This window comes from Macaca thibetana, chromosome 16 (genome assembly GCF_024542745.1).
Source record: "Macaca thibetana thibetana isolate TM-01 chromosome 16, ASM2454274v1, whole genome shotgun sequence".
Taxonomy (NCBI): domain Eukaryota; kingdom Metazoa; phylum Chordata; class Mammalia; order Primates; family Cercopithecidae; genus Macaca; species Macaca thibetana.
In genome coordinates this window covers 20,268,025-20,289,554 of record NC_065593.1, presented here as the reverse complement: position 1 = coordinate 20,289,554, position 21,530 = coordinate 20,268,025, and the positions used below count along the sequence as shown (strand labels likewise).

Here is a 21,530-nt window from a genome sequence, read left to right as displayed (position 1 = left end):
ACTGAGTCTCGCTCTGTCATCCAGGCTGCAGTGCAGTGGGGTGATCTCGGCTCAATGCAACCTCCGCCTCGCAGGTTCAAGCGATTCTCCTGCCTCAGCCTCCCAAGCAACTGGGATTACAGGTACCTGCCTCCATGCCCGGTTAATTTTTTTTTTTTTTTTTTTTTTTGTACTTTTAGCAGACACGGGGTTTCACCATGTTGGCCAGGCTGGTCTCGAGCTCCTGACCTCAGGTAATCCACCCACCTCAGCCTCCCAAAGTGCTGGGATTACAGGCATCTGCCACCACACTCGGCTAATTTTTGCATTTTTAGTTGAGACAGGGTTTCGCCATGTTGGCCAGGCTGGTCTCAAACTCCTGACCTCAGGTGATCCAAGAAAGGGACCTTCTTCTAAGACCATCGCGAGCCTGAAGCTTCCCCAAATGGCCCAAGGGGACTCTCCACCCCACCCCTCCTCGGTAACACCTCTGATCCTCTCTGAAGCAAAGGCAGCAGCTCCCACCACAGAACACGGGACTCACTGTGGGGCTCAGCAGTGCTGGCGTCCAGCTTAAGAGGAGCTCTTTGCAGGTAGGGAATTCTCGGACCCACATGGCTGTGCCTCCAGGCAGAGACAAGGTTACCTGAAGCTGCCCTCAATCTCCTCCTCAGACCCTGCCAGCTCAGCCTGAGTCCCCGCCCCCGGCCAGCATCTGGCCTGGTCTGGGTCAGAAGCATCTTGGTCTTGTTGCTACATAAGGGCTCAACCTCCCCCACAGATAAGTGCTTCTGGACCAGCCTCCCTTCAGGCCCTCTGAGCCTCCTCATGGCTCCCACAAGGGGATGCTGCAGGGGTGGGGGGTTCCTCCTTCAGCCCCTTCCCCTCCAAAGCTCAACCGAGAATCCAGAAGGGGGAAGGACGGGAGGGAAAGCAAGGCACCAGGCCTGGTCTACTTGAGTGTGATTTGAGGCAAAAAAAAAAAAAAAAGAAAAGTAGAAACGCCAAGTTCAATACCGACAGCCCTGGCTGAACCCACAAACCCAGATGCCACGTGTCTCCCGGCTAAATGCTCGCACAACAAGCTGACTGCCAAGTCGGGCTGGAATGAGGCTTCGGCCCCTGAACTCTCTCCTCTGGGGACAAGAACGGCCCAACCACGGGGACCCCCACTGGCACCCAAAGGAGCCTCCGTGAGTGTCCCTGCCTCCTCTCCCACAGAAACCAGAGGCCCTGCACTATTTAAAGGCTCAGTTCTAACGAGACCTTTCCATATGAACAGATTCTTCAGTCCCAGCCCTGGATGAGTCACACCCCCGCCTCTAGCCTTTAATGAATCTTCAGGTCCGTGCAAGCAGGAGGGCCACGGCTGTTTCTCGCACCCACAGCATCACTCAGGGCAAAGTTAATGAGGAATTAATGAGGCGACCCCTCCTGCCAGGCTAAGCAGTACCAGGTGCCCTTCCCTTACCCCACCGAAACGAAACGGCCTAATCCCAGCCCCTCGGCCCAACTGTGAAGCTAGCTCAGGAAAACACCAGGTTAATGTGGCCGAGGACAGAAAGCAAGAGGCTGGCAGGCCCGGCCCCCCAACCCTGCTGCTCACCCGCCGGCCTGCGCACAGCGAGGTGGGAAGCACAGGGCAGACGTCCCTCTGTCCACCACAGCGCTGACCCCCGTTTCCATGACACGGACACACTGTGCCACACAGCACAGCGAGAGGGCTGAATCGCTCGTCACACAGAGCAGCCCAGGGCCAGGGCCACCCTGAGCTACGCTGATGCCAACCCGCTCGTCAGCTCAGCAGCCCGGTGTCTGCCTGGCTGCCGTCCCTGCCCAGAGATCCCCATCAGACACGGAGCCACCAGACACTGCCGGGGCAAACCCAGCTGAGGAATTCCTGAAGGGGCTTCTCAGTTCTGCCGGCCACAAAATGCACAGGGAAAGAACTGAAAGTCTGGGACCCTCTGCCCACCAGGCGCCTCCTCAAAGGGGCAGGTAAACTGGAAGCGCCCTGTTTGGCTGGCACTGGACCCGGAACCTGCCAGGTCAGTTTCTTGCCAACTCAGGTTTGGGGATGGATAGTGAGCTCTGGGCTCGTGTCTGCTGGCCTCAGCAGGGCCTGGGAGGGGATGAGTCCATGCTGTCGGGCACAGACAGCTGCCTCAGCAGAGGCGCTCTGGCAGCAGCTGGGACCAGCAGAGCTCTGCTAGCCTGGTCCTCAGGGAGGCTGAAGGTGACACAGGGGCCAGTGCAGGACAGCTCAAGTTGCTGCCCTGCCCAGCACTTTCCAGGGCTGATGTCACCTCTGGGAGGTCAAGTATGCCCCACGGCAGGAGCTGAAACGAAACAAGGGGCCAGCGAGCCCAAGATCACCTCGTCCTGGCCAATGCCAGGAGCCCCAATGCCGGCTGGCAGTAAGAGCCTGCAGAGAGGGTCCTGTGAGCCTCAGGGGATCTCAGACCTCCACCGCCGACTGGCCAAGCCCTCCCTTGTGGCTCTCTTGAGGGATGGGTCCAGCCCTGGCCAGCCGGGACTGGCACCCTGGGACCAGATTTGATCTGCAGTTATCGAGCGCTTCCTGTGTGCTGGGCGCTGGGTCTGGCTCTTCCTCAGATGCCCGATGCCAGGGCCCCAAGCCAGCCCCAAGGCAGCCTGCCCAGCTGCAGGACAGTCGGCTTCTATCTCAGATTTTAATCCCAACTCAGGTCTGGGGCTGCAGGGGCACCGGCGGTCTGCCCTGGCACGGCTTGATCTGAGCTGCCTGCTGGGTCAAGAACCCCCTGGCACACCGACTGAACGCCTGGTGTCCGGCGGGCACTGAGCCCGCAGTCAGCTGGGTGGTCCCTGAAGGGAAGCCTGGAGCCCCCGGACCCGGCAGCATCCCCCCACGCACAACCCTGCCAGAGGAAACCTCACACGGTCGGCGCCCCTCAGCAAAGGGGCAGCCAGCAAGGCCCGCTGAACACAGGGGTCAGGTTGAGGATGAACAGGGCAGACCCAGAGGCAGGCGTCTCCCCGTTGCCTGTTTGCGCTCCCTGCCTGGAAAGCAGAGTCCACCTGCCGAGAAGAAACCTCCCTTCTCCCGAGACAGGGGCAGAGGCCGGAGCGCCAGGGTCTGGGTGGGGCGGCCCCAGGCGTTCCCCATCAAGTTCAAGCCACTGAGAGCGACGCGCACAGATTCCGCTCTGCCCGGGGACTCCACGGAGGGGATGGGAGCGGGAAAGGCGAGCGGGGGACCCGGCAGCCCCCGCAGCCCCCTCGGCCCCCGCGAGCCTCCCGAGCCCCCCCCCCGGACCCTCCAGCCCCCGCGGGCACCTTGTTTCGGAGCAGCTTGTTGCGCACGCGGCCCCAGAGCCGGGCGCCGGTGTTGCGGGGGCGCTCGCTCCCTGACTCCTCCAGCTCCAGGGGTTCGCGCCCCGCCTTTGAGCTGCAGCCGGGCTGGGGCAGGACGTCGGTCATGCCGGGGGACCGGGACGTGGCGCTGGAGAGAAGGCGCCTGCGGAGCGCTCAGCCCCGGCCGCCAGTCCCGCTAGTTCGCCTAGTCCCGCCGGCTTTCCCCGCGCTCCCCTCCCTCCCTGCGCTCCCCTCGGTCCCTCCCTCCCGCCCTCTGCGTACCTCCTCCCTCCTCCGCGTCCCTCCTCCCTCCTCCGCATCCCTCCCTCCCCGCCCTCCCCGAGGCTGCACCCGGGCTGAGCGCCGCCTCCCCGCCCCCCTCCGCAGCTCCAACCCGGGGTCTCACCCCTGGCAAGGGCGCTGCTCCTCCCCGACCCCGCGGCCCTCCCTCCACGGAGGCCACTCCACGAAATAAAGTTTACACAAGCCCCACACCCCAGTCCGTCCCCGCTGGGTCCCCGCGGAGGGGCCACCAGGTGCCAGGGCCAGGCGGGGGCTGCATTTTGGCCACAAACAGCGGCCCCCCCCAAAAGACTCTCACTGCCCTGCGGTCGCACTTCCCCACCCCCAACTTCTGCCCCAGGCACCTTCCTCAGAACCAGCTTAGTGATGGGGCCAGACACTTGTGGACGAGCACTCACAAGCCTCCTCAGGTGAGCAATTTAAGGATAAAGGAGACCTCTAGTGTGGGAATCTTGGTGGGAAGCGGGACACGAGCAAAAGCCCGAAATGACATGGGTCACAGATGTCCAGCCAGAGACGCCTCTCGAGGGGTCACTTTGAACCGTGGCCCTTCGCACCTCACCAAAAAAGATTTCTGCTGCCAGGGGCAGGGGACACCAAGGGTAGCCCACCCGCGTCTGTGCTGGGCACCGAGGACACCACGGGCAACCACCCGCGTCTGTGCTGGGCGCCGAGGACACCACGGGCAGCCACCCGCGTCTGTGCTGGGCGCCGAGGACACCACGGGCAGCCACCCGCGTCTGTGCTGGGCGCCGAGGACACCACGGGCAGCCACCCGCGTCTGTGCTGGGCGCCGAGGACACCACGGGCAGCCACCCGCGTCTGTGCTGGGCGCCGAGGACACCACGGGCAGCCACCCGCGTCTGTGCTGGGCGCCGAGGACACCACGGGCAGCCACCCGCGTCTGTGCTGGGCGCCGAGGACACCACGGGCAGCCACCCGCGTCTGTGCTGGGCGCCGAGGACACCACGGGCAACCACCCGCGTCTGTGCTGGGCGCCTTGAGAGAAGAGCTTGTTCTTCACCCTCAAGTTAGTGAACTTTCTAACTGCAGACGAGGACAGGAATTACGTCTCCAAGTGACAGGACAAGTTAGAGTATGGTATTCAGAGAAAAGGGAAAGGCTGAATCCCAAAAGGTTAACTATGCAAAACCCAGGGGTATCTGGGACTCAGACCTCTGCAGACCGCCCCACGGCGCAGAAAGGAAACCTCTATTTGCACCGTGGCAACCACAAACCAGGTCTTTCAAATGCCCAACTGCCTGTGAGCCTCACTTTTTTTTTTTTTTTTTTTTTTTTTTTTTGAGACGGAGTCTCGCTCTGATGCCCAGGCTGGAGCGCAGTGGCCAAATCTCGGCTCACTGCAAGCTCCGCCTCCTGGGTTTACACCATTCTCCTGCCTCAGCCTCCCGAGTAGCTGGAACTACAGGCGCCGCCACCTCGCCCGGCTAGTTTTTGTATTTTTTTAGTAGAGACGGGGTTTCACCGTGTTAGCCAGGATGGTCTCGATCTCCCGACCTCGTGATCCGCCCGCCTCGGCCTCCCAAAGTGCTGGTGATCCGCCCGCCTCGGCCTCCCAAAGTTACAGGCTTGAGCCGCCGCGCCCGGCCGAGCCTCACATTTTTGTGATGTTGGTGTTACTGCCCTGTTTTAGAGAGGTGAGGACAGGGGGTCAGGAGTTCCAGTTCTGGCCAGGGTTACACAGTGCCAAGTGAGGACGAAGAGGTCCCCCAAAAGCCCTTGGTGCTCACAAGCACTGTGCCTTACTCAAGTATGGATGATGCTTTGGAGTCAGGAAAAAGAGCTGGGTCAGGACATCTCTTGGTTGACCCCAAGGCAGGTGGGTCAGAGTCCAGAGACAAGCCCTCGGCATCTGGCGTCAATGGTCAGGCAGATGTCAGGATTTCTCTCGGAGGCCTTGGTGTTTTTTGAGAAATGGGCGGCTTCCCGGCATAGACAGCTGTAGTCAGAGCTGCCCTTCCTGGAAGGCTGGCATGGACCAGGCACGATGGATGACGTCACTTAATCCCTCCCAACTTTATGAAGTCAGTTCCAGCATCCCCACTTTACCTTTGAGGAAACGAAGGGCTCTGACAAGCTGAGCTACGTGTCCAAGGCCAGGACAAGCCAGAACACAAACGGAGGTCTGGCTAACTCCAAAGCCCACACCCCTGTCACTTACTGTGATGCTCTAGTGTGGCAGGATCTGGCCCTGTACTGCCTTCTGCCCGGCTGGTGGAGGGGGCTCCTGGGCGTCCTGCCTAGTCCTGCTAGGCTAGAACCAGGCCTGGGTCTTCACTGTCCCTGCAGGGGCAGCCAGACCAGCTCTGCTTCTTCCTGGCTCACACGTCCCACCGACTCCCGGACAGTGCACACGGAGCCTCCTCACACCTAAGCTGCTAAGTGGGAGCTGAGCCACAAGCGCCTCGCCAGCACCTCCTGAGGGGGAGGTAGAGAGACGGATGGAGGTAGGAACATGCCTGTGTCCACTAACTGAGGCCTGAGTCACCCTTCCCCCCCCTCCTTCGCCTGCCCCTTCCAGGGCTCCAGGAGGACCCAGGCAGCCCCTTCACACAGCCACAGAACCATCTCCTCCAGGAAGGCTCTGATCACACGGCCACAGAACCATCTCCTCCACCACAGAACCATCTCCTCCACCATAGAACCATCTCCTCCACCACAGAACCATCTCCTCCAGGAAGGCTCTGCTCACACGGCCACAGAACCATCTCCTCCACCACAGAACCATCTCCTCCACCATAGAACCATCTCCTCCAGGAAGGCTCTGCTCACACGGCCACAGAACCATCTCCTCCACCACAGAACCATCTCCTCCACCATAGAACCATCTCCTCCACCAAAGAACCATCTCCTCCACCATAGAACCATCTCCTCCAGGAAGGCTCTGCTCACTCCTCAGGCCTCACTGCTTGGTCCCACTCATGTCATTCTTTTTTTTTTTTTTGAGACGGAGTCTCGCTCCATCACCCAGGCTGGAGTGCAGTGGTGCAATCTCGGCTCCAGCCTCCGCCTCCCCGACTCAAGCAATTCTCCTGCCTCAGCCTCCTGAGTAGCTGGGACTACACGCACCCGCCACCACACCTGGCTAATTTTTGTATTTTTAGTAGAGACGGGGTTTCACCGTGTTGGCCAGGATGGTCTCAATCTCGTGACCTCGTGATCCGCCTACCTCAGCCTCCCAAAGTGCTGGGATTACAGGCATGAGCCACTGTGCCCGGCCCCCGTCATGTCACACTAGAGGCAGTGACTGAGGGCCTGTCTGCGTGTCCGACCCTGGGGTGAGGGTTAAGACATCACAAAGATGAATCAAAAGCCAGTGCTTAACAAAGCTGCAGTCGAAAGAGCAGAGATGCGGGAGAGCAGAGATGATGCGGGAGAGCAGAGATGCGGGAGAGCAGAGATGATGCGGGAGAGCAGAGATGATGCGGGAGAGCAGAGATGATGCGGGAGAGCAGAGATGATGCGGGAGAGCAGAGATGATGCGGGAGAGCAGAGATGATGCGGGAGAGCAGAGATGATGTGAGAGAGCAGAGATGCGGGAGAGCAGAGATGATGTGAGAGAGCAGAGATGATGTGAGAGAGCAGAGATGCGGGAGAGCAGAGATGATGCGGGAGAGCAGAGATGATGCGGGAGAGCAGAGATGATGCGGGAGAGCAGAGATGATGTGAGAGAGCAGAGATGCGGGAGAGCAGAGATGATGTGAGAGAGCAGAGATGCAGGAGAGCAGAGATGATGCGGGAGAGCAGAGATGATGCGGGAGAGCAGAGATGATGCGGGAGAGCAGAGATGATGCGGGAGAGCAGAGATGCGGGAGAGCAGAGATGATGCGGGAGAGCAGAGATGATGCGGGAGAGCAGAGATGATGCGGGAGAGCAGAGATGATGTGAGAGAGCAGAGATGCGGGAGAGCAGAGATGCGGGAGAGCAGAGATGCGGGAGAGCAGAGATGCGGGAGAGCAGAGATGCGGGAGAGCAGAGATGATGTGAGAGAGCAGAGATGCGGGAGAGCAGAGATGATGTGAGAGCAGAGATGCAGGAGAGCAGAGATGATGCGGGAGAGCAGAGATGATGCGGGAGAGCAGAGATGATGCGGGAGAGCAGAGATGATGCGGGAGAGCAGAGATGATGTGAGAGAGCAGAGATGTGGGAGAGCAGAGATGCGGGAGAGCAGAGATGCGGGAGAGCAGAGATGATGTGAGAGAGCAGAGATGATGTGAGAGAGCAGAGATGCAGGAGAGCAGAGATGATGTGGGAGAGCAGAGATGATGTGAGAGAGCAGAGATGCAGGAGAGCAGAGATGCGGGAGAGCAGAGATGCGGGAGAGCAGAGATGATGTGAGAGAGCAGAGATGCGGGAGAACAGAGATGATGTGAGAGAGCAGAGATGATGTGAGAGAGCAGAGATGCGGGAGAGCAGAGATGTGCACCAGCAGGAGGCAGACAGGCATGTGTGCATTTGGCTCAGGTCGCTGTGCACCTACCAGGCGCCACGCCCAGATGGACAAAGCCCTCACAAAATCCCATATTACAGCCTCAGAACAGGACAGACAAAATACCACGCATGTCGAGAGACACAATTTCCAGCTGGAGGGAACCGGGGAAGGCTTCCTGGAGGAGAGGGGTCGGTGTGGGGCCCTCAAGGCTGTGGGGAAAGGCCATCCACCCTCGTTGGGACCCAGCTTTACTCAACCTCCCTCCACAAATGTGCAATGGCTGTTGTGTAACTGGTTGGTAAGGTGCCATTATAACTGCTCGTCACGTTTGCGCTGCAGTGCTCCTGGTGCCGTGACTTAACTTTGGAACTGGCCCCTCACTGGCTCCGTGTGGTCCCCTTCCCTCGGGCTGGGTCCCACGCCACAGGGTGCAGACTGCAAGAATGCGTGCCCCTCCCTGCCGCCGGGTGTGTGGGAGAAGGGGGCAGTGTAAATCCCGTTCCCAAAGCCCGACACTCATCTGTCTCAGGAACCACAGGCTCAATACTTGTCTGGATAAAACAAGCTCAGATTGGATGCACGATGGCCAGCTGGTCTCCATGGCGATAGAAGTACCTTCGCAGATGGGTAGCCGAGCTGGGAGTCTTCCCCTGAGACGCTCATCTTTCCCTTCCTCCCTCTGGACTGGGGGCTTGCTCTGGGGACGGCACAGACTTGCCTTCTCTCCCCCAAGCCCGACTCATCGTTTCCTGGAGTCCATGGTCTCAGGTGGAAGAGGATCCATGCAAGACAAATGTCCCCAGCAAAAGCAGAAATCTGAATTTTAGTCCCTGCAGCCCACCACAGACCCCTCCTCATCTCTGCTGGGCTCGGTTCAGACTGTCCCAACTACCGGGGAAGTGGCCATACTCCTTCCTCCACACCCCTTCCATCCAGCCACACCTGCTCCCCTCCACCCCTTCCATCCCCTCACCTGCTCCCCACCCCTTCCATCCCCTCACCTGCTCCCCACCCCTTCCATCCCCCTCACCTGCTCCCCTCCACCCCTTCCATCCCCTACACCTGCTCCCCTCCACCCCTTCCATCCCCCTCACCTGCTCCCCCACCCCTTCCATCCAGCCACACCTGCTCCCCCACCCCTTCCATCCCCTCACCTGCCCCCCACCCCTTCCATCCCCTCACCTGCTCCCCCACCCCTTCCATCCAGCCACACCTGCTCCCCACCCCTTCCATCCCCTCACCTGCTCCCTGCTCCACCCCTTCCATCCCCTCCCCCCTCACCTGCTCCCCCACCCCTTCCATCCCCCTCACCTGCTCCCCACCCCCTTCCATCCCCTCACCTGCTCCCCACCCCTTCCATCCCCTCACCTGCTCCCCCACCCCTTCCATCCCCTCACCTGCTCCCCCACCCCTTCCATCCCCTCACCTGCTGCCCACCCCTTCCATCCCCTCACCTGCTCCCCCACCCCTTCCATCCCCTCACCTGCTCCCCACCCCTTCCATCCCCCACACCTGCTCCCCACCCCTTCCATCCCCTCACCTGCTCCCCACCCCTTCCATCCCCTCACCTGCTCCCCACCCCTTCCATCCCCTACACCTGCTCCCCCACCCCTTCCATCCCCCTCACCTGCTCCCCCACCCCTTCCATCCCCCTCACCTGCTCCCCTCCACCCCTTCCATCCCCCTCACCTGCTCCCCCACACCCCTTCCATCCCCCTCACCTGCTCCCACACCCCTTCCATCCCCCTCACCTGCTCCCTCCCCCACCCCTTCCATCCCCCTCACCTGCTTCCCCACCCCTTCCATCCCCCTCACCTGCTCCCCACCCCCCTTCCATCCCCTCACCTGCTCCCCACACCTTCCATCTCCTCACCTGCTCCCCCACCCCTTCCATCCCCCTCACCTGCTCCTCCACCCCTTCAATCCCCCTCACCTGCTCCCCCACCCCTTCCATCCCCTCACCTGCTCCCCCACCCCTTCCATCCCCCTCACCTGCTCCCCTCCACCCCTTCCATCCCCCACACCTGCTCCCCCACCCCTTCCATCCCCCTCACCTGCTCCCCCACCCCTTCCATCCCCCTCACCTGCTCCCCTCCACCCCTTCCATCCCCCACACTGCTCCCCCACCCCTTCCATCCCCCTCACCTGCTCCCCCATCCCTTCCATCCCCCTCACCTGCTCCCCACCCCTTCCATCCCCCTCACCTGCTCCCCCATCCCTTCCATCCCCCTCACCTGCTCCCCACCCCTTCCATCCCCTACACCTGCTCCCCTCCACCCCTTCCATCCCCCACACTTCCTCCCCCACCCCTTCCATCCCCCTCACCTGCTCACCACCCCTTCCATCCCCCTCACCTGCTCCCCCCACCCCTTCCATCCCCTACACCTGCTCCCCCCCACCCCTTCCATCCCCCTCACCTGCTCCCCCACACCCCTTCCGTCCCCCTCACCTGCTCCCCCCACCCCTGCCGTCCCCCACACCTGCTCCCCCAGCCCTTCCATGCCCCACACCTGCTCCCGAAGTCCTTCCATCCCCCACATCTGCTCCCCCACCCCTTCCATCCCCCTCACCTGCTCCCCCACCCCTTCCATCCCCCACACCTCCTCCCCCACCCCTTCCATCCCCCTCACCTGCTCCCCCACCCCTTCCATCCCCCTCACCTGCTCCCCCACCCCTTCCATCCCCCACACCTGCTCCCCCACCCCTTCCATCCCCCACACCTGCTCCCCCACCCCTTCCATCCCCCACCCCTGCTCCCCCACCCCTTCCATCCCCCACACCTGCTCCCCCACCCCTTCCATCCCCCACACCTGGCAGAGCCCTCCTCAGATGAACTACAAGACTCCTCTGGTGGGATAAACAGAGCCTGGGTGGTAAAAGACCCCCACGAACAGATGTCACTGCCTTTGGAATTAAAAACATTCCTAGTGGACCATCCCATCCTCCCTCAGCCCCTCCCCAGACTCTCTGCCAGGGGAATGAGGGGGGCTGTCCCTGGGGAGACGTGGGTGGGACCCGGCGTTATGCCTAGGGCGGGGGTCATGCTACCCAGCACAGCCGCGATTGAGGTAAAATCAGGTTAAGGTGATCAGCAGCAGCATCAACGAGGAAAAAAGGTCAACAGGGAATAACACACGTCCGGCACCGTGTGGGCGGGAGGGGCAAGGACTGCGGTGGGGCTGCCTTGGTGACGGCTGGGGGTGGGGACGGCTTCCAGGCAAATCCTCCAGCCTGTGAGCACCAGGAGGAAGGCTCTGCCTCAGAACCTAGAAATGCAGCTGCCGCTTTTCCAGAGTGACCTCCTTTTTCCCACCAGAACGACACTCATCTCCCCCCGCCCACACTAGAACCCCGATTCCCCGTCCTCTCTCTTAGCGCAAATGACTCCAGAAGAGGGGGTTTCTGAGCAGCCAGCTAGCCCAAGGCCACAGGCACCCCAGTGGGGATAGCCTGGGAACCAGCTGTGGTGGGGAGAGCCCCAAGAGGCCACCCAGAGAGTTCAGAGCCCAAGAGGAGCCTGGCACCCTTGGGGACGGGCACCGAGGGGGATGTGGCTCAGGTCTGCCAAGAATACTCCCTCTCTCAGCCCCAGGGCTCATGGCACCCGGTGGGCATCAAAGGAGCAGAGCTGGGAGGCAAGAAGGTGCTGGAGAAGAGTGGGGCAGGCCCGAGGCTTTGGGGGCTGCAGAGAGCCTGCCAGTGGGTCCTGCCCAAAGACAGGCGCAGGCTCCAGGCTGAGAGACAAGCAGGCTGTGCATGGGAGCCCGGAGTGCCCAGCGCCCATGCAGAGGGCATGCAGGATGGCACGTTCTGGGGACAGCTGTGGGGGAGTGGGGACGGGAGTGTCCCCCTAACTCGGTGGCTCTGTGGTCACTGCATTCTTACTGTGTGTTCTGACCGTTTCCTGTACTGACCCTAACCAAAACCTACGGACTGGAAGGCCAAGTGTCTTCCCAGCATGAGACACTGAGACTCACTCACTCTAGGTCTTTCTCCCCACCGGTCGGATACCTCTGGGTATCTGCAATGCTCAGAGCCTGCATTCGGCCCAGGGACAGGAGTCACCCAGCAGCCAATGGCAGAGCAGAGCCTAGGAGCTACATTTCCTTCTATCCATCCATCCATCCAGGTGGGGCTGGGAGAGGGGTCCTAGGTAGGCTCAAGGTTAAAGATAGGCACAGTGTAAGGAAGAAGGCAGTCAGGATGAAAGCGAGTTGCTCCACGGCCCAGACCTAGGCCTGCCCAAGGTAACCTGCTGTCCTCCCAACTCCCCAAAGGCCTGCGTCGGCTCACAGGGCAGTCCCAAGTACGTGCTGCTTCTCACACAGCTCTAGCCTCCCTCTGCCTACGTCAGGCTGGTGTCACCAGGGCGCTCACTGGTTCTAGATGCAGAGGAGAGACTGAAACAGCCCAAGAGCTTGTCTGCTGCAGGAGAAGTGTCCTGACAACCCGTTCCTGGCAACCCCTAGCGATTCTCACAGCACATTTAGTCACAGAAAAGAGTGAAAAATGCATTTGAGCCTTTGGGAACATCTTGCTTATCTAGAACAAAACCCACCGGGGGACCGAGTGGGCAGGGCGTGGCCCCTCAGTGTGCTGTCCCTGCCGCCGAAGGCCCCCTGGGCTGCTTGCCTGCTCCTCCTCCCGGGAAGGACGGGGTGTGGCTGGGTCTCCCAGCACAGCCGGACATGGCAGCCTGAGGCAGGAGGGGCTGAGACCTGAAGGTGGGATGGGGTCGGCTGAGCCTCCCTGTTCTTTCTTCATCCTGGATTCCCGAACACCTCCCTTCCACCCAAGCTCCGAGCTCACGGTGGCCAGAAGCAGGCCCTGGGAGCCAGGGACCTGTGGACTCAACAGCCACATTTTTCTCTCTGGGTTCAGTTTCCACAGCTGTCAAATCAGGAGCTCGGAACAGACAAACGGTCTCCGGTGACATTTCTTTTCTGCTGAGGATGCACCCCTGCCTTTATTTCCAAATGAAATTTTATGCCAAAGTCTCCCTGCCCACCTCGTCCGATAAAAGCAGAAGCAGAGAGAGCAGGGGCCCTGGCTGAAGAGGGGATGTGGGGCCCACCTGTTCACACTTGCTTTTCCACCACCCCTCACCTGCCTTGGGGCTCACGTCCCTCCCGGGAATTCCCAAGCCCCACAGGCAGAATCTGAGGCACACCCCACCGCCCTGCCCTCCTTTCAGGCATCTACAGCTCAGACCTTAGGTTCTGTGCCTGGGCCGCCAGCAGCCTCCAGCAGCCCCTACAGGCAGTTCTCCCAAGGGCCTCGCTCTCCCACGAGGTGGGGGATGTGTGGGGGTGAGAGAGATTAGGGCCTTTGTAAGGACGCCTCCGGGTCAGACGTTGAACCTGCAGCTCATGTCTTGTCTCCACTTCTCTCCCTGCTTTGGGAAACTCGGGGCTTTTGCTCTGTGGCTGTGGGTTTGCCTCGGCAGCCTCGCAAGGGAACAGCGCCTGTCTCGTCGGTCAGGCGGGCCTGTCTAGGTCGTCTTGCATCTCCAGTCACGCTATGGTCTTTCCTGAAGGCAGGGCAGCTCAGCCTTGCCTCCAAGGGCATGAACACGCTGTGCCCAGCCCTCCCTGCCCCAGCCCAAGGCTGCAGGCCGCACTGGGGCTTAGACCCTAGACCCTCAGCCAGCACCACCACTGTCCACGGCAAGGCAGGGGCTGGCCATGAGGGGCTGCTGTGAGTCTGTGGTGGCCGCAGGCTTGAGAGGCCAGCAGAGCCGACCCTAAAGGTGACCCCCGCTCAGCATTCATCTGCAGCCTCAGCCCTAACTCTAGGAATTCTCTAGCAACCCTTCGGTGGTGTCCTTCTCTCGAAGCTTTCAGAAAACACGGAAAGTGGGACAACCCTGGGGCTGATTCTTTGGATTCCGAGGAGGAAGCCGTAGCCTCCGCCTGCAGGGAGGAGCCGGGGAGCCATCTATGTCTGCGGCTCTTGCCTCAGCGAGTTTACTGAACGCCCACAGACCCAAGACGACACTCTCTGAAGGGGCACCCGAGGTTGGCCGGCTGAGATCAAACCCGGGTCCTGTGCCTCTGAGTCTGAGAGCCCAGCACCCACCCGGGTCCTGTGCCTCTGAGTCTGGGAGCCCGGCACCCACCCGGGTCCTGTGCCTCTGAGTCTGGGAGCCCGGCACCCACCCGGGTCCTGTGCCTCTGAGTCTGGGAGCCCGGCACCCACCCGGGTCCTGTGACTCTGAGTCTGGGAGCCCGGCACCCAGAGCTGAGAACACCTTTGTTTTGGTTTGTCGGGAGGCTGGATGTTCTCAGGGCCTGACTGCATTGGCTCCTGAGGTCCTGTCTGGACCGGCTTCTCTGCGTGGTGCCCGCCCCTCAGAGGTGGGTCAGGGGGAGCGGGCGCCCGGCCTGCCTGACAAGGCGGCACTTCCCAGGGGTGGAGGGGAGCGGGCGGAGCCGACTGACGCCTCCATCTGTTTCCCGTTGGATGCTTCCTTCCCAGAATCCACTGGGCAGAGACCAGGCTCCCAAAATCAGGAACACCTGGGCGATGGGGGCGGCCGAGCAGGGCTGACGAGAGAGGTTTGTGCCCCATGTTTGGAAAAGCTTTCGATGGCAGGGCAGGCATTCTCGAGGGACCCTGCCCCAGACTTCCGCCACCCAGGACAGGCTCTGCCGCCCACTCTCCAAGGAGAACCAGGCGTCCAGACCTGCCTTGAAGAGGGACAGCAGGTGGGAGTCTGGGCTGGAGAACAAATGTGCGTGAAACAGCTGGGGCGGGCGGGGCCAGAGCAGGACAATGGCTGCAGTCAGGGGGCCCTGGGAGGAAGTGGAGAGTGAGGAGGAAGTAGAACCAGGCCTGGGGCTCAGCCTCCCGGGTCCCCATGTGCCTGGGGAACTGGCATAGGGGTGGGGGTGGCGGCAGAGGGAGGAGCCCCACGCGGGCCAGCTGTGAGGGCAGCACTCCTACACCAGGAGCGGACGCGCAGCCTGACATGCGCTCCTGGCCTTGGTGGGCGCCGATGTGGGACTGATCTTCCAGGGAGAGGCCAATCCAGTGTCCCAGGACAGGGAGCTACGGGGACTGTGAGGGCCACGACAGGGGTTGGGGACAGGCGAGGTGGAACCAAAGGGAAAGGCCTGTCTTCCTTCGCAGTTGAACCAAGGCCTCCCTCAGGGCCAGTGTCCCAGCTGTGGTCAGTGTGGTCCATGCATGACGCCTGGAAGGATGCACGGGGGAAGGCACTGAGGACCCCCATTGAGGGACGTGGATCATCTGCCTGGGAGGGGTCCCAGGACCACCCGTGATGAATGAGGGGGCCGGAGCGGGAAGGGGCTCTGGGCTAAGATTCCAGGGTCCCCAGGATGCGCAGGACCCCCAGGCAGAGTTGAACGGGGACAAGATACCCCTTGGGGGCCAGAGGGAGGGAAGTGGAGCAGGGGAGCCCTTGCCTCCTGCCCCGGCGGGCTCCGGCCCCACATTCGCTGCAAGCTTCCTCGTGCTCTGCAGAGTAATTGAAACCAGAAGCTGCTCCCCAGCCGCTGACAAAGGCCCCTTGTTCCCGACTACACCAGGCCAAGCTCAGAGGTGCCGCGCCGGGTCATGGTAGGGAAACCTCAGGCCAGCAGGCGGTGAGGGCCCCAACCTTGACTTCCCCGCCCCTACTCTGAGGTTGATTCGGCAAAGCCCAGTCTGACCCCATTAGCTTAAGAAATAATGCTGCCTCGGCCAGCCAAAGGCCCTGACCCAGGGGACCACTTGTAGGTGACAGCCTTTAGGAGGGGGCTGCTGGACAAGTGACACCCAGAACCACTGGAGGGGGGTGGGGGACAGGGTGCCCGAACCTGCCAGCTGAGGGCAAACCAGTACTGACTCCATGCCAGGCCCTGGGTCAAGGGTTTCATGGACCCTCTTATTCAGTCCTCGTTACAGCCCATCTGACAGGTCAGGAAGCTGCGGCTCAGAAAGGCAAAGGTACTCACTCTGTTCTCCCAACTAATGACAGAGAAAGGTAGACTCAGCCCCCCAAGATCCATCTGGCCTCAAAACCCTGGCAACACTGGCTGAATGATCCAAGTTCTCGTTTTCCTTTTTTTGAGACAGAGCCTCGCTCCGTAGCCCAGGCTGCAATGTAATGGCACAATCTCAGCTCACCGCAACCTCCACCTCCCGGGTCCTGGTTCAAACAATTCTCCCGCCTCAGCCTCCCAAGTAGCTGGGATAACGGGAGCCCGCCATCATGCCCGGCTAATTTTTTTTTAATTTTTAGTAGAGACGGGGTTTCACCTGTTAGCCAGGCTGGTCTCATCTCCTGACCTCATGATCCACCCACCTCGGCCTCCCAAAGTGCTGGGATTACAGGCGTGAGCCACTGTGCCTGGCCTAAGTTCTCTTGTTTTCTTTACCAGATGGTGAGGTCCTGGTCATTCTTGGTACCCACAGCCCAGGGCCTGCCATTCAGAAGATGTATCATAAACAGAAACAAGTGAGTAAACTCATGAAAAGTGTGGACATGCATGTCACAGCACCGACTGGCTCTTCCAGATACGTGAGATCTTTTAAGCTAGTGCTGAAGGTGGAGTAGGAATAGTTATCCCCATTGGATCAATAAAGAAACTTGGCCGGGCGCGGTGGCTCCAACCTTTAATCCCAGCACTTTGGGAGGCTAAGGCGGGCGGATCATGAGGCCAGGAGATCAAGACCATCCTGGCCAACACGGTAAAACCCTGTCTCTACTAAAAACACAAAAATCAGCCAGGTGTGGTGGCGGGCGCCTGTAATCCCAGCTACTCGGGAGGCTGAGGCAAGAGAATTGCTTGAACCCGGGAGGCGGAGGTTGCAGTGAGCCAAGATCACGCCACTACACTCCAGCCTGGGCTACAGAGCGAGACTCCATCTTAAAAAAAAAAAAAAAAAAAAAAAAAGAATAGAAAGAAAGAGGGTGTAGACACCATCGGATTTGCCAATCTGGGCTTTGTGAGCCATTCCCAGTCCCAAAGCAGGGGACTGGCCTTCATGACCTCCTCAGAGTGTCAGTTCTAATATCTCTAATCTCTCTCAAGCTTCCAGGTGGCAGGTCAAGAATGTCAAAGAAACTACCTAGGTCTTCCTGCCACTCCTCCCGTCAGACACAGGCTCCAAGCTTCGGAAAGGAAAAGGAGGAAGGGGAGGGACCCCATCAGGCCCAAACTCTGCCATCGGGGGTGAGGGTGAGCCACCGTCCCCAAACTCTGCCATCGGGGATGAGGGTGAGCCACCGCCCCCAAACTCTGCCATCGGGGGTGAGGGTGAGCCACCGCCCCCAAACTCTGCCATCGGGGGTGAGGGTGAGCCACCGTCCCCAAACTCTGCCGTCAGGGGTGAGGGTGAGCCACCGTCCCCAAACTCTGCCATCGGGGGTGAGGGTGAGCCACCGCCCCCAAACTCTGCCATCGGGGGTGAGGGTGAGCCACCGCCCCCAAACTCTGCCATCGGGGGTGAGGGTGAGCCACCGTCCCCAAACCGTCCCCAAACTCTGCCATCGGGGGTGAGGGTGAGCCACCGCCCCCAAACTCTGCCGTCGGGGGTGAGGGTGAGCCGGGGCCCCCAAACTCTGCCGTCGGGGGTGAGGGTGAGCCTAGCCCCCAAACTCTGCCGTCGGGGGTGAGGGTGAGCCGGGGCCCCCAAACTCTGCCGTCAGGGGTGACGGTGAGCCTAGCCCCCAAACTCTGCCGTCGGGGGTGACGGTGAGCCTAGCCCCCAAACTCTACCGTCGGGGGTGAGGGTGAGCCGGGGCCCCAGCATCGAGACGTCAGAGTTTCCTTCTTGGCCTAGAACCTGCCCCTCCCACCACAGGTCTTCAGTGCTGCTGTGCCCAGGGAGCGCGGCCCTGGCAGGCACGTGGGGAAGTGCAGCTGCCTCCCAGGCACAGGCAGCAGAGGTGGAGTGTGGGGTGAGGGCTGCGGCGAGCGAGCGAGGGAAGGATGAGGCAGGGCGGGGGAGCAGGCAGGGGGTGCAGAGGGCCCCTCGGCTTTAAGTAGCTCCTTGGTCTCAGACCCTTCTCCAGTCTGGGGACTGTGGCAGAAACTTAGCTGTGGGGCCCCAAGGGAAAGCTCTTTCCTCAGAGCCAGCCAGCCAAGAAGGGCCGGACCCTGGGAATATGCTAATCAGCTTGCGGGTAGGTCGCTCCAACGGCAAGGCTGGAAATAGAGTAGGATAAACAGACTGGAGTCCCCTGGGACCAGGAACCAGGGCAGACTACGTGGGGGGCAGGGGCAAGAGCCGGGTGGTGGGGGGCTCCCAGCTAAGCGGACTGGGATGGCGTCCCTGAGTCTGGGGCCCTCGTTCACCCACTAACAAGCTCTGTGACTGCGGCTGTCTTGCTCACCCTTGCTGGTGTCCATTTCCTTCTCTCCAAAAAACAGGATTGTATGAAATGCCCTCTAAGATTTCTTCCAGGCCAGGCGCGGTGGCTCATGCCTGTAGTCCCAGCACTTTGGGAGGCCGAGGCGGGCAGGTCGCCTTAGCTCAGGAGATCGAGACCAGCCTGGTCAACATGGTGAAACCCCGTCTCTACTAATAATATAAACATTAGCCAGGTATGGTCGTGGGCACCTGTAATCCCAGCTACTCGGGACGCTGGGGCAGGAGAATCGCTTGAACCTGCGAGGCAGAGGTTGCAGTGAGCCGAGATCGCACCATTGCACTCCAGCCTGGGCAAGAGAGAGAGACCCCATCTCAAAGAAAAAAAAAAAAGACTTCTTCCGGCCAAAACCCCCACGAATCCTCTCCTTTTATTCATTCCTTCTACTGGCGTTGCTCACAGCTCCCGCGCCACCCCTGCTGAGGCTCCTGAATTTCCTGGGACCCTCCCTTCACATTCCTTCCTCCCTGGAATGCCCACCCTACTCCTTTCTGCAGATGCAGAGCCTGCCCACCTTGCTAGAATAACACAGAGCCTTAGCATAGCAACTGCGCTGGCCGTTTTATACAACGATTTCTATAAACAATATAAACTACTTTTAACAAAGTATCCAAAAAGGTGCTTAGGAAGACTCCATACAGCCCTAGAAAAAGAGGAGGTTTATAATAATCCATGAAAATATACAAACAGACAATCCAGGCCCTGATTAAATCTCTATAAAAATGTGTATACCTCGAGAAGGGAAAAGGCACAGAATAAATTGGCTGCTTTGGAGGAGTGGGAGTAGGGATGGTTTCTGATTATGCTTCAAGTCTCTTTGCTTCTACTGCAATTTTCTTTCTCATACAAACATTGCTTCCGGAATTAAAAAACCCAGGGCTGCCAAATCACTCTCGTTCCACCTCCTCCTTGAAGCCTCCCTAATTCCAGCCCAGGGTGACCCTTCTGCCTTTGAATTCCTGCAGGACAATCTTCTGTCTTCTTACGGCAGGAGGCAGCGGGGCATCTAGAAATGGGCTCTGCAGCCAGCTGCCCGCCCTGGCTCACTCCTGGGCACATGGCCTTGGCCGGGCTCCTCAGCCCCAGCTTCCTCGTCTTTCTAGCTGTGATGCCATTCCTCTCCCACAGGGTCCTGGGAAGATCCCCTGAGACAGCAGACGGAAGCATTTAGCACCGTGCTGGGCTCGTCCTGGGCTCGCCTATGTGTGCACGGCTATTGTGACTGGCATCTTGCGTTCTTCTCACTGGAGAACATGGATCAACAGACTTGTCTTTCCAATCTGACAGTGGGTCCCTTGAGGCCAGGACCCTGCACCTGCGGAGCTGGGACCTCACAGATCACACTAAGTGCCCCTCCTCCTCTTTTCTTTTCTTTTCTTTTCTTTCCCAGACAGAATCTCACTCTGTCTCAACCAGGCTGGAGGGCAATGGAGCAGTCTCGGCTCACTGCAACCTCCACCTCCCAGGTTCAAGTGATTCTCCTGCCTCAGCCTCCCAAGTAGCTGGGACTACAGGTGCCCGCCACCACGCCTGGCTAATTTTTGTATTTTTAGTAGAGAGGGGGTTTCGCCATGTTGGCCAGGCTGGTTTCGAACTCCTGACCTCAGGTGATCCCCTGGCCCTGGCCTCCCGAAGTGCTGGGATTACAGGCACGCACCACCATACCCGGCTAATTTTTGTATTTCTAGTAGAGACGGAGTTTCGCCATATTGGCCAGACGAATCTCAAACTTCCGACCTCGTAATTCGCCCGCCTTGGCCTCCCAAAGTGCTGGGATTATAAGCGTGAGCCACACACCCAGCTAATTTTTGTATTTTAAGTAGAAACAGGGTTTCGCTATGTTGACCAGGGCGGGGGGTGTCAAACACCCGAACCTCGTAATCCGCCCACCTCGGCCTCCCAAAGTGCTGGGATTATGGATCATGCCCAGCCACCAGGCCCAGCTAATTTTTGTATTTTTAGTAGGAACGGGGTTTCGCCATGTTGGCCAGGCTGGTCTCGAACTCCCGACCTTGTGATCTGCCCACCGCCTCCTGCTCTTTCCCACGTGTGCTCCTCTCCTTCCTCCCAGGGGCACCAGGCACAAGTGTCCCCTGCCCCGGGGACTCCAAAACAAAGGAGGCTTGCCTTATGCCATAAAGCAGTACCTCAGCTGCCTCTCCAGGCCACCAGCCACGCCACGGCCCTCTGCAGGGCTGGGGGATTTGTCGACAAAGGCCTGAGACGTGGGGCCACTGCACAGAGGAGGGAGCATGGCCTTCCCCACATACCGTATGCAGAGGTGGCCTGACCAAGGTACTTAACCTCAGTACCCCAGTGTCCTCATCTGTAAAATGGGGCGCAGGGACTGTCATTCTCCCTGGAGGACCACGACAAGGATCACACGAGGAAATGACGTTCGGGAAGTGGCCTCCGGGAGCACGAGTGCTGGACACACACCGGTGACGCGTGCTGCCGTCTGTCTGTCACTAAATGCTGCCCCCACCCCAGCCCGCCGCTCCGACTCCTGCCCCACTGCCCCATCAGGTGACCCAGAGTGGGGGCCTCATCACAGCAGCAAACGCCTGCGCTTAGGCCGTAAGGCCCTTGCTTTCTCTGGATGGGCTGGTGGGAGGGGGCCTAGAGAGAAGTGGGGGCCCCAGAGGCAGCCCTCCTCCTCCTCCTGCCTTTCCTTCAGGCCCTGTGAATATCCCTGAGGGCTGGACCCTATCTCAAAGCCACCTCCGACTATGTCCTCAGTGCCTGCTGAGGGGCAGCAAAACGGCATTCCAGAGGCCAGTGCCAGTTCCCTTCCTTAGATGCGTGGCTGGAGGGGAGGCAGGGACAAGCTGTGGGGACAGACTGTTCCATGACTCCGTGGGGCCCAGGTTCGTGGGAACTGCTCTGTTTCGACTCTTCTCCCAAGCCTGGCCATCCTCGGTGGCTCTGAGGGCAGTCACAGGCGAGACTTTCTGAGCCACGCCCCCGGGGGATGCCTCCCCCACCGGAGGAAGCTGGTGAGATGGTTCTGCCGCGGAGGGCCAGGGCGGGGCCTCCGCACGCTGAGTGCTGGGGGACTTCAAAGGCCTCCAGGGGATGCTG

At 60.3% G+C, this 21,530-nt stretch overlaps 1 protein-coding gene across 5 annotated transcripts in view; it reads right to left on the bottom strand.

Moving 5' to 3' along the window:
* The window catches only part of ABR (ABR activator of RhoGEF and GTPase), a 230,897-nt gene that overhangs the window by 23,480 nt on the left and 185,887 nt on the right, over positions 1–21,530 (bottom strand). Inside the window, exon 1 of one of the 5 annotated variants that reach the window (XM_050763523.1) lies at positions 3,298–3,553. The exons of the other annotated variants lie outside the window; for them this stretch is intronic. Within the exon in view, the coding sequence (XP_050619480.1) occupies positions 3,298–3,441 (144 nt within the window). The 5' untranslated portion in view covers positions 3,442–3,553. Of the gene's footprint in view, positions 1–3,297; positions 3,554–21,530 lie in introns of those variants that run through there. 5 annotated transcript variants of the gene reach the window in all.